The sequence below is a fragment of the Elgaria multicarinata genome, chromosome 6 (assembly GCF_023053635.1).
Source record: "Elgaria multicarinata webbii isolate HBS135686 ecotype San Diego chromosome 6, rElgMul1.1.pri, whole genome shotgun sequence".
NCBI classification, from domain to species: domain Eukaryota; kingdom Metazoa; phylum Chordata; class Lepidosauria; order Squamata; family Anguidae; genus Elgaria; species Elgaria multicarinata.
Window position 1 is genome coordinate 63,030,191 of NC_086176.1, and position 12,814 is coordinate 63,043,004.

Genomic DNA, 12,814 nt, shown 5'->3' on the forward strand with positions numbered 1-12,814 from the left:
AGAAGAAGCCTAATGAATAATGCCTGAATACTGTCACAAAGAATACTGTGTCATTTTTCAGCAGCTGTTTATAAATGCAATAAAAGCCTTTGCAGCTGATAAAACACATAGCCTAATGGGTTGAATGGCATTTGTCTTTCTTGAAAAATGTTTAACATGTATGATAGTGTAAAGTGGTTATCAGTTTAGGCAGAACCAATCAATCAGTTTCAAACATATTTAAAGTCTGTAAATAGAAACAAAAGTCCTCCATTAAATGACATGAACTGTTTTTATTTTTGTATAGTTTTATTTAACTCTTTATAAAACTTTTTACAAAATCAATTAAATCAAAATAAATAAAACCAATACAATATTTAAAATTAGTCAGGAATCTGCTTAAATGTAATTTTTTCATGTACATCTCGCTACCAATTTGGGTTTATTTGGGTTTTTAATCTTTTGAGAAATGCAACAAAAGAAATCACAGAATATAAAGACCAGATATAAAGACTACTTGCCTTACTGTTTAATAAATAAGTATTTAAAGCATTGTTAATATGTAGCAAATGCTTGTATATTTTATAAGTATTTGTTGTATTTGATTTTATATAAGACTTGTAATTGGCTAAAACCCATTCAGGGTTGCCATAATAATAAATGAACTAAATACAAAATATGGCACTACAATATATGTTTATAATGATCACCAATTACTATAAAGTAACATGCTTCATATTGTAAGGATTTATTATTATTATTTTTAGAAATAGAGAGCTTGTATAATGATAACTTATTTCTTCAACTTGGAATAACTTTTGTTGCTTTCAGGTGCAACTGAGAACTAGCCTTTCAAGTCAATATGTAATTCGTACACAACCCACAAATGCATGCCTGTCCACACTTGAATGTGCAGCTATTGCCCTTGCCATCATGGAAAAAAATGATGGTATTAAAGAGGTAGGTAATTGTAAACTCATTTACTCTGCTAATAGAATAACAGGGTGAGAGCAATGCAGTTGAATGAACATGACTGTATTTATTGACTAAGGACCAAATTATTTTTTAAAAAATTCTGTTAATTTAAGAGTTACTATTTGTTAACTTCAGAGAATTTCGCAGAAGGAACAAGCAATGTTCTCATATGATTTTGACACTTCTTTACATACCTTACTTTTTTACATACCCTATTTTTTTACATACCCTATATCTCCCTAAAGTAGTTGTATGAACACTTGTGCAAGAAAAATGTCCTTACCCCTCTGGTATGTTCTTCATACCTTCATATTTAACAATATGTTTTACAAATTGGGTCTTGCTGCATAAATTGTCAATATTCCAAACATAATATATACTGAATGTTCACTTTCTAATTCATATGATATACTGAAGGCAGGTTGGTAAATTCTAACATATATATGATAAAAAAGAAAGTATTGTTTTTCTGACCCTCTGAATAAATAGGAACATTGTATAGATCCCCATTATGATGGATTGTTTAATTGCTGTTACAGGTTTAAATGTAGTGAGTTTTGATAAATTTGCAATGACATGAATGGGGGGGGGGGGAGAGCAACATGTTATTTTAGTCCCATTATTGTAAGCAAGAAATGTTCAGTTTATTGTAAATTTGGACTAGAAATGTCTAATGAAAACAGAAACCACTAGAGGCACAGATAATTTTACAAAGGAATATGCATCAATTAGGGATAGATTTTATTTGCCATGGTGCATGCAATTAAATTGGGGTGGGTGGGTGAATTCAATCTGTGCAATCTGTGGCCCTTCAGATGTTATTCGAGTACACCCCCAATTCGATGTTATTCGAGTACACCATTGGCCATATTGGCTGAGGCTGATCAGAGTAGGAGTTCAACAACATCTGGAGTGGCAATTGTAACATTTTGTACATAACAAATAGTGTAGTGATTATCGGTTTTCATAGCACTAAGATAAATAATTGTTTATAAATAGGTTAAACAGTTACTATATAGTCCTATGGCATTACTGCTGAACTTTGAAGTATAAGACACTGCCAATCCAATTTGAACCAAGCAATTAATAATTCCACATGGAAATCATGCTGCATGAGCTACTCTGCAAAGATGACCTGAGCAACCCTTGAAGTGAGCTTGAAGATTAAAATATATTTGTAAACCGATCCCAATGACTTGAAGCGCTCCTCTAGCCTCAACGTATGACCCACTGGGTTATTTCAATCTACTAATCAGCTTAAAACTGTCAAGTGTCATTACGAGAATTTATAACATGACAGTGCTGGAGTTTAAGTTTATTCTACTAGGTCAAAGAATAACGATAAGACATTAGCCTTTGCTTTGCAAGTGATCCCACTAGTCTGTGATGGAAGACTCTGTCAAGATTCTAAAATGGCTTCCATGCAATTTGTCTTTTGTACCTAACACTAGAAATTCTACATAGTTACTTGCACTTCAAGAGAGAATCCTAACAAAGAATAGTATAGTATGAAACTGATTTCCCTTTGTGGGTTTTTAGAATAAATAGGCTTGATGACGGGGTGGGCAAGATTAGCGGAAGTGAGCTTGCATCCTGATTCTCCCACATGTGCTTGCTTCCAGTGCAGTAAATAACTTGGGGATTTGTTCCCAGGTGTTTGTTGTGGTGTTCTAACCCAGAACTCTAGGTTTTGGGGGGATGAACAACCCATAATTTGAACCAATGGTTACGATGTACGAACTAGGTCAGAGAAATGAAATATTTCCTCACAGCAGTTCAGGGAGTTCAGAACATGACAACAGAGAAGAGCAAGAGATTGAGATCCATAACTTCTTTAAACAACGTGCTTGGAATTCTTTTGCTGCTCTTTCTATATCAAGCTGATATTTCAGCATCTTTAATATCTCATTCAAACGTGTGATAAAACCTGGTCTGCAAGCTTAAGCATACTTACTTGAATGTGAAATCAATGTGACTTTCAAGAAAATAGGCTCTGAAGCAGGTTATCAGTAATTCACTGTGCAACTACAGGCTTATGTGAACTGCAGATGAAATAATATCTGAGACGTATGTATAAAAGCTTTCTCCCTTTCTCTCCTTTCCCAGACTGTACTCCGTCCTCTTCAAGCCCTGTGCTCTTTCCAGCTTCAGCACGGTGCCCAAGTCCATCACAGCAAGGAACATCTTCTTAAAAATGGTTTATATGACAAGCCAATGCCAAAAAATAAACGCAAGCTCAGGAGAATGGAACTTTTAGTGAATAATGTTAAAATTTAGCAATGCCATGTAGATTTAGTATTAAAAGATCTTTATTCTTTTTAGGTAATGAAGTGGAAGTTGATATGGATTTAATCCAAACAACCATCTCTTATAATGGACCAAGTTCAGGTGGCAGGTTTCCCAGGCACAATACAGAAATAGAATGCCTGGATCTTTGCTTTACACCAGGGAATAAACAAGAGGCATTGCCTCCCACTCTATCCCACCCATTCATTAATCTGTAATTTTAATATGATTTCCTTGGGTTTTCTTTGTTATGGGAAACTTTTGGCATTGCTGCAGAACGAACATAAATGTTATAATGCAATGGTAAAGATTCAGTAATTTAGATCAGAAAATTCTTGTTCAAGCATTTTGATTTGATTTTTTATGAAAATGGAAATGAAACCATTGTTTGAACATTTTTCCTTTAATTTTTTATTTTGATCAAACATAGTGGAGATGTATAATATAAATCTTCATATTGGGGAAAAGATTTATGCTGATGTCAATGAGAGCGTACTCATAAGAGTGAACACAAGAAAACAAGAGCTTTTATCCTGAACAAAGCTCTGTATTAATGAGAGTCAATAAATCCCACAATAATACACAAGTATTTAATTGGTATTTGGTATAGTAAACACGTATATTGTGAGAGGAGTTGTGCAGCTCCAAATGCACAATATATATGAGCCAGGGATCTTCAGGCAATCGTATCTCCTTGGCACATGTCCACTATGTATCCCTGAGTATTTGGGAACATGTTTACTTTCACACTGTGCATGTTTACCATAGAAGGTTCCAGGCATATAAGTAGCACCAATGAAGTTCAAAGTGGCTCTGAGTTAACACTAGTTTCAGTAAGATCCATTTGTGAGAAAATACGTTGAATGCTAGACTGTATATTTCATATTTTCAGCAACAGTGGTACAATTATATTAATGCTGGCTGTCATGGAAACCCTAGCGGACACAAGGGGCAGTATTGACGTAGCATTAGTTTAAGTGAGCTCTAGCACAATGTCAATAGCATATGTTGGCATGACAGTTTTTCGAGGGATTTACCTAAGTGGAATGACAGCATTAGAGACTGTCTAAGAATCCAGGATTCTTGCTTTCTTTATAAATGTTAATGAACTTATTTAAAATGAATGTATTGCTGGGTCCAGAGTCCCCGCCCTCCTTCAGCAGCATTGAGACTTTATGAGAAAATGATTTGGTATAGCAAACCACAAGTGTATGGGATTCGGATTTTTTTTCCTATGGGTCTGTTGACAGACCTTGGCATTTCTATAGCTGACAGTGCAACTTTTGTATACTCATAACTTGCAGAATCATGGCCATGAAAACTATACATATATCCAAAGTTGGATTTTTATGTCTTGTGAATAGGATGCAAGTTTATAAACCACACTGATGACTATTGTACCAGAAATTGAATATGTGGTTCATGTTGAAAAAGAATGTCCTCAGTCAATAATGTATGGCTAAGTGTGTATTTTGTCTAGATGAAGAAATGAAATCAATACTACTGAGAATAGTTGTTGCAAATAAAAACTGCTAATGCTGACAAAATATTCCTACTGTAAATGTATCCTGACTGAAGCAATTGTTCCTGTGAATTAGACTTCATACATATAAATGGAGGAAATTCTGACTTCCTTTGATCAATTTTGCCTTATTTTAGATTCCGTAATGCAACAGTATACTCCTATTATTTTATTATGAAGGTTATCTTCTATATTGAAAAGTAAGAAAAAATTAATAAAATTCTTCTTTAAATTCTAAAGAAGAAAGGAAAATCTAATACCTACATTCACAAACAATTTAAAATGTTTTGGTACTACTAATAAAAAAAGGCTTTCATTTATATTCCTACATGTACTTTTATTGAAAATTTATTAATATTTTGGGTATATGAAAGAGGTCTGTTTCGGCACCCTTTGTAAGTTGTCTTAATACAAAAGAGTCATTCTACTTTTGGAGATTACTCAGAATAACGTTTTGTATAATAGGATAATTTGGAATCTCAGTATTTTAATTTTGGTGAGTATTTTGTAATTTAGAAGTGATACTGATCTTCTGTTTGCTGCATATAGTTGAATCAGTCTTTTTTTACCTTAGCTTGTATTCTAATGCTTAATTCAGTCAGTTCAAACTTAACTTTTGTATATATTTTCAGAAAATTATGAGCATTGTTTTTCTAAGTTGCAAACTTACTTTATATTATTTTTTTCATTATTTTCACTGTACAAGATTATTTTAAAATTTACTGAAAAGATCCGCATTTTCACATCACATTCAGTTTAGGTCTCTCTTTTGTGATAACAATTACTTCGACCAACAACTATAGGTATCAGCAGGAAAGAATTAACTGAGTTACCCAAATGGAACTACAGGTAGTTCTGGTACAGTTTTTAAAAATAAAACAGTTGAAATCTGATTATCCATCATCAAATCTTTGGTTAATAGTTTTATGTTCTACAATTCTTGAGGTCTTGAGTTTCCACAGCTGCTTTTATTTTACTCTCAACATTTCTTCTGACTTCAGTAAAGCAGAGGTCATTTTATGTGTTTGTTTTACCTCTCTGGGGGACTCTTAAAAGTATTGTACACAATAACCACACAATGTAGGCTGCAATCCTATACACACTTATCTGGGAGCAAGTCCCATTGTATAGAAACATGCTGTTACGGACAGTTAGGGCAGAATCCAAAGGGCACTAATGCCTCCACTGATTCTCTTACATCCTGCCAATTCCATTGAGCAAGTGATCCCTACTGCATGCATAATAGTATTTTAGCACTTCCGGGGCAACCTGAAACGATCAGAAACTAGACGGAGGCAGTTCATGTAAGGGTTTCCTCTAGGAAGCACTAAATCTCCTTTGCTTATGCGGTGAGTCCCACTTGCACAGTCGAATTGGCGGGACCCACTGCTTGCAAAAGAGAATCAGCAAGGCGTAAAGGAATTGGTGGAGGCAACCCCCATTGGATTCTACTCTCTTCCACTGAAATCAATAGAACAATGTGCTTAATTGTGGTTTGTGGATAGTTGGTCTTTGTTGTTTACAAAACACTGCGTTCCTTGACTGAAGTCAGGCTGGATAGACATGTGGGAGACTTGCCGAGACCTTGCATTTCCCAGTGTGATACCTTCCTGTGCACACATGGGAAGCTCCACACATGGCAAGGATCATGCCCCATTGTGTATGCAGCTGGATTAAACTATTCTTCAAATTGGGCTTCACATTTGCTGCAGCTTGTTTTGCTTTAAATTTTTATTTTAATAAATTTGTTAGTGCCTTTGTTCTGATCTGATAAAGTTGGATACTTATTCAAAACAAAAACAATGTGGCATTTGTTGATTGCATAAGTATTCACCTCCCTGAGTCAATAATTGGTAGAAGCACCTTTGGGCAGCAATTACAGCTGTCTTTCGCACATCTGGATCCTGCAGTATTTGCCTGTTCTTGACAAAATTGCTCAAGCTCTGTCAGGTTGGGTTCGACTGGGCCATTCTAAGGCATTCAGGTTCTTGATTTTAAACCACCCGAGTGTAACTCTGGCTATGTGTTTAGTCCCAGGTCTCTTGCAGAAAGAAACAGCTTTTCCTCTAGAATTGCCCTGTATTTAACTCCATCAACTTGCCCTCAGTCCTGACTAGCTTCCCAGTCCTGCCGATGAAAAGCATCCCTACAACATGATGCTACCACCATGATACTTCACCATGGGGATGGTGTTCTCAGGGTGAACAATGCTGTTGGTTTTGTGCTCACATAGCGTTTTGCACACTAAGGCCAAAAAGTTCAAATTTTGCCTCATCAGACCAGAGAAACTTTTCCCACATGTTTGCTGTGTCTCTTGCCTTTTGTCAAAATCCAAACAGGATTTAATTTGGATTTTTTTCCAGCATTGGCTTTCTTCTTGCCACTCTCCCATAAAGCCCAGCTTTGTGGAGAATCAGGTAATAGTTGTCTCATGGACAATTTCTCCCATTTCAGCTGTTGATCTCTCCAGCTCCTTCCATTGGCATTTTGGTTGCTTCTCTGACTAATTCCCTCCTTACCCAGTCACTGGCAGAGTTTGAACAACACGCTAATCAATGGGTGAGGGGGGTTAATAGGAACAGAATGGGAAACAACCATTGATTAGCAATGTCATCCTAACTCAGCCACTGAGTTTTGGTGGATGGCCTTCTCTAGGCAGAGTTGCGGTTGTGCCATATTCTTTCCATTTTGTAATAATAGATTTGATGGTACACCAGGCAATGTTCATAGTTTGGAATATTTTTTTAACCCAACCCTGTTCTGCTTCTCCAGAACTTAGCCCAAAGTTGTTTTTATAGTTCATTGGTCTCCATGAAGTTGTTTGTTTAGATACGCCCAACTGGGGCCTTCCAGAAACAGGTGTATTTTATCTGAGATCATGTGACACTTGAATTGCACACAGGTGAACTCCATTTAACTAATTATGTGACTTCTGAAGGCAGTTGGCTGCAGCAAAGCTTATTTAGGGGTGTCACAAAACGGGGTGAATACTTAGGCAACTAACAAATGCCAGTTTGTTTTTGTTTACTTAACTTTTATGCCACAATAAAAATATTTTGTACCTTGCAAGTGTTAAGTATGTTGTGTAAATCAAATGGTAAATATGCCAATTACTTCTATTTGAATTCCAGGTTGTAACACAACAAAATGTGAACAAGTCAAAGGTGGGTGAATACTTATGCAAGGCACCACATGTTTTAGGAACATTTCAACTGTAATAGAGCTTAACTATTGGGTTTTGTTTTCTAAGATTTATATCAACCATTACTATCCCACAAGACTTTTGAATTGGCACATACCAGCTATGTGCCTGCATTAATGTACTAAGCAATCATCATTATTGCAACAGATACTGGATGAACTTGACTCACTCAAGGTATTTCAGTAGCTCCATAGGCACAAACCACCCGGTGGCAACTATCACATCTGTTCATATTTCTGGGATCAGGCTTGAAAGGATTAAACATTTACTTGGTAGCCATTTGACTTTTCTAACTGTACTGAGGATAAGGCAGTAGATGTATGTGTATGTCACATTGCCAGCCAATAAACATGCCATTTTTATATATTTTTCTGCATACAGGGCAAACCAGTAGTGTAGAGTTGCCCAGAATGTTTGACAGCTGAAATACTGTTTCCCTGATGAACAGAACTGTAACAAAAGTTAAATTAGAAAGATTAATTAAACATACTTGTCTCAAAGTCTTGGCTTGAACAGGAGGTTATAAAGCAGGGGAAGAGTTATGCCATTTTTATTTTCTCTTGAAAGAACTAGGGCACCATTTTCTCATTTTAAAAAAAATTGCAATAGTTTATTAATGTAATTTTTAACGGAAAGCAGTTAGAGACTGTTCATTTCATTCACAAGATACATAAACATAGTTTGCACATAACAACAACGAGTGTATGGGTTGTCGTATCGTGGGTTGTTACATACAAATCATGCACTATGGTTTAACTATGGGTTTTGCTCCACTTGGTGTGCACTTGATGTTATTTATTTTGCCAGTGCTTGTGTTTTAAATGGCTGACCATGGAGGAAAATACATTGCAGCAGAGTCTATAGACATTTGACTTTTCATCTCTTAGGTTTCCTGAGGAAACACTTTGGCTCATTAAACAATTTCCCTACCATATGGGTACAGCCATGAAGTGCCTTGGGTGACCTTGGCCCAGTCATTCTCTCTCAGATTAACCTAGCTCTCAGTCTTGCTTTGAGGATAAGAGGCTTATTTTGAGGATCACCCTGTATGCCATTCAGACCTTGGAGGAAGCACAGAATTAAAAAAGAATGGAACGAATTATTTTGAAGATTGATTGTATATCCTTGATGGATCTATTGAGAAGACGTGATTTGTCCTGCCCTATAAGTTGTTCCTGAATTCCAGTCTGGCTTTATTAAGCAATTTCTTCTTGCTTGCTCCAAGACTTGCCATATGTATCCATACATTAATTTCTTTAAGCATCTTACCATTTACACAATCAACTCCCTACTGGCTAGAAAGAACAATTCTGGCAGAGACATTGACAAAAATAGGCCATATTCTAGCCAAGCAATTTAGGCAGGCACCAGCATTTTTGGAAGAATACACAACTCTTCATATTAATTCTAACCGCCACTTCTGATGTGTGGCAGATAACCATCAGACATTAATAAATGCCTCCTCTATGGTGCATGTGTGTGTTTTAAATGGAGGGAAATTAATGTTCTTTTCTTGAATGACTGTGCTTGATTAACATCAGTTCAGGAGAGGAAATAAAATATGTTGACAGAATTTTCCTGCAGAGTGGTTGTTTCTGTTACGTTGATGATTTCTACATGAAAATTTTCTAATGCATAATTCAGAGAAGGCAGAAGCAAGTGCCTGAGTGGCCAATGACTCCAATGAGAAAATCATGTTGGAACCAAAACATCCTATGTAAAATGCATGATAAGACTTAATGCTCAATTTTAAATTTTAATTTGCTTGGTCGGTCTCATAAAACAGGCAGAGGTTCAGTTAGTGTATATTCCCAAATAGCTCTGTGGCATGCCAGCTATTAAAGCTGTTGTAAGTAGTTAGTTGCAAAAGGGAATACCAGAAGAGGCACATTGGTTAACCTGAAGTGGTACTAAGAGGTAGCTTGACATGAATAGGGAAAAGAAATAAATCTTCATTTACAGTGTTCAGAAAGTGTTTGGTCCCTAGAAAGTGTCCCAGGAGCTATAGGACTGTTTAGAAAAAAATGGATGAGATCTTAAGAGTTCCAACCTCAGAAGGATTTTTTTTCTCCAGCAGCCCTCCAGGCTCCTTCCATGGTGGCTCTCACTATAAGACTGGAAAATGGGCATGCGGGTGGGTAGGGAATGGCCAAGGATCTGAATCATTCTAAGCCAGGGTAGGCAACTCACTATGAGTAAGGCATAGACAGGTGGCAGCTCTGCCTTTGACAAAGCAGAATAGCCACTGGTGTGGCTCTCCACAGATCCAACCTCACCCTGAAGGATGCCTCAGAGTGCAGCATTTCATAGAATCATAGAATAGCAGAGTTGGAAGGGGCCTACAAGGCCATCGAGTCCAACTGCCTGCTCAATGCAGGAGGATGCTTCGGGGTGAGGAGTTGGGGAGGGGACCCTTGAGATCTCCAGGGCCACCTCTCCACCAATGCCTTGTTTTGAGCAAGGACTCCTCAGAGCAAGTTATTTAGGGGAAGGTGGTGGTGGTGGACAGGGTGGCTCTCGCTTCCCACCCCCATCCCTGGCAGCAGGGAATGATGGCACACACTCCCTGAGTCCCAGCAGCAGTACTTGGTGGCTCACACTCCCTCACGCCCAGCAATGGTGTTCAGTGGCTCATGATCCCCGACTCCGGCATGTGTGGGGGAGGCAGGCTAGGTTGCATGGCACACAACACTGTGTCCTCAAACACCTTCCCATTGCTCCACACTGCTCAGCATCTGCTGCCTCTGCTTAGCATATTATGCCCAATCCTGCATTCAAGAGCAGCCTGTCCCCATGGGTTTGAGAGGCGACGTTAGTACATGCCAAACGCCTTCAAAATGAAGTTTTTTTCTGAATTCCTAGTCCAGTCTTGTCTCTGATACTAGCTGAGCAGATTAAGGAGTAGACCTGGGCTAGATCTACACGGGTGCTTTTTATCGGCACTGAAGTGCACTGATAATATTTGGAGCATATAACACGTCCCATATACCGCTTTGCCAGCATTTCCCACTTTTTTTATTCCGTATTATCAAAAATACTGCAGCGGATGTCATTGTTTGTGCTACAAGGTATTAATGCACAAGAGGGATATAGTGTCACAAGGATGGGATCATATGGATATGACACAAGGTATCTGGCCTTGCTTTAATGTAAGGGATGTACTGGAAATGTTCCTAAATGCTCCTTTACCTAGTTACCATAGGTAACCTTGATAGTTGCTGATGCAAGAAAATAAAGATATCTTTAATGTACTTCCTTGGACTGAGCTATCCAAAATCCAGCACTTCCTTTTAATTACTATATCCTCCTGAAAGTGTATGCGTGAAGGTTGCTATGCTAAGCAGCTCCAGGACTCCAGTGTCTGGTGTTTGCTGACTCTTTTTTCATTAGTTATTTTAGCCGCAGCTTACAGCTGTGGGTTAGGCTTGGGAGTATTTAAGCAGAAACTCTGTCCATGTAGCATTGACATTAAAGTGCTACGATAGCAATGCCTGTCAGAAACTGGCATTAAAGAAATGTATGGGAGTTCAAGTTGGAGAAACTTCTCTCTGTGTTTTTTGTTCATTAAAGTATCTTAAGACGTGTCAGCACAAAGTAGCAAGTTTAATGGGGCCATACAAAGCCATGGTTCTGCTCAACGCAAGATTTAGAGGGTGCTCATCTCCCATTGTTTGTTACCTGTCAGTAAAATGTTTATAACAGTGGCACTTAATGAATGAATCACAGCATCATGCCAGAGAATAACTGTAAGGTGTTCACAAGTTCCCTGCATTTTTTATTGTCTTTCTAGGTAGTTTTACATGGTAATGTAAGATGGTACCAATGTACCAGATTTGAATTTAATCTCAAAGATAGCTGAAATTGTAAATCATTTTGAGTAACAGCAGCAAAATTGCAACTTAAGGGAAACAGCCTGATGCCCAAGTTCCATGGAACTCTACAGAAGTTCAACACGTATATAGTAGACGTTTTTATCATTATGGGATAGCACAAGGGCCGCATTCCATTGGTGGGGGGTGCAAAAGGCAGAGAGGGTGGGGACAAAAATGCAAAAAATGCCAGCATATTGTAGCTTAAAACTCTTAACTGCCAGTAATTAAACCTTAGGAAAGGCTTTGCAACCTTTTGGGGGGAGGGGACAGCACAAAAGCAGCAAAAGAGAGCCAGATTTAGCCCCTGGTCTGAGATTCCCCACTCCTGCACTACTGTTTCAGAAAGAGGTAGTATTATAGAGACAGTAGGCTTTTTCTTATGCCCTTCAGAAATTTGCTTGCATGCAGTGGAGGCTGATGGCTCCAATGTTATGGGACAGCGAATCCACTCCAGGTTTTAGTCAGAATCAGCTGGAACTCTAAAGGGGCTACCGAAGGTGTTTTGCAAGCAAGATGGTGCAACCAGTTAGAGCACTGCAAACTTGTGTGGGTTGGCCAGTAAGCAAACTAGTTACAAAACTTGGCAGCCTCACTAGTCATTATACCTCCAGTCTCAGAGGTGGTATGATTCTTAATACCAGTTGCTAGGAACCCCAACTGGGAAAGTGCTTTTGCACTCATGTCCTGCTTGTGGGCTTCCCATAGGCATCTGATTGGCCACTTTGTAAGCTGACTGCTGGGCTAGACAGGCCTTTGGTCTGAGCAGGGCTCTTACCTTCTATCATGTTCTGCCCTTTCCTCCTGGGTCTGAGGGTAGCTGCATTTTTCAAGCTCTTCTGTAAGTTGCATTTATAAATGTGTAATTTTCTGTATTAGAGTCAGTTCCAGGGTAGAAAGCAGAATTTGTGATTTGTGATACGACTGCAGCCACGCTATTTATCCATTCTGCCGCTCATATTATTATGCACTACACAGCAT

At 38.1% G+C, this 12,814-nt stretch overlaps 1 protein-coding gene across 1 annotated transcript in view; it reads left to right on the plus strand.

Moving 5' to 3' along the window:
* The window catches only part of DTWD2 (DTW domain containing 2), a 95,382-nt gene extending 90,195 nt beyond the window's left edge, over window positions 1–5,187 (plus strand). Inside the window, exons 5-6 of the mRNA XM_063128608.1 lie at window positions 811–939; window positions 3,061–5,187. Of these exons, the coding sequence (XP_062984678.1) occupies window positions 811–939; window positions 3,061–3,231 (300 nt within the window). The 3' untranslated portion in view covers window positions 3,232–5,187. The remainder of the gene's footprint in view (window positions 1–810; window positions 940–3,060) is intronic.
* Window positions 5,188–12,814: the final 7,627 nt, after the last annotated feature.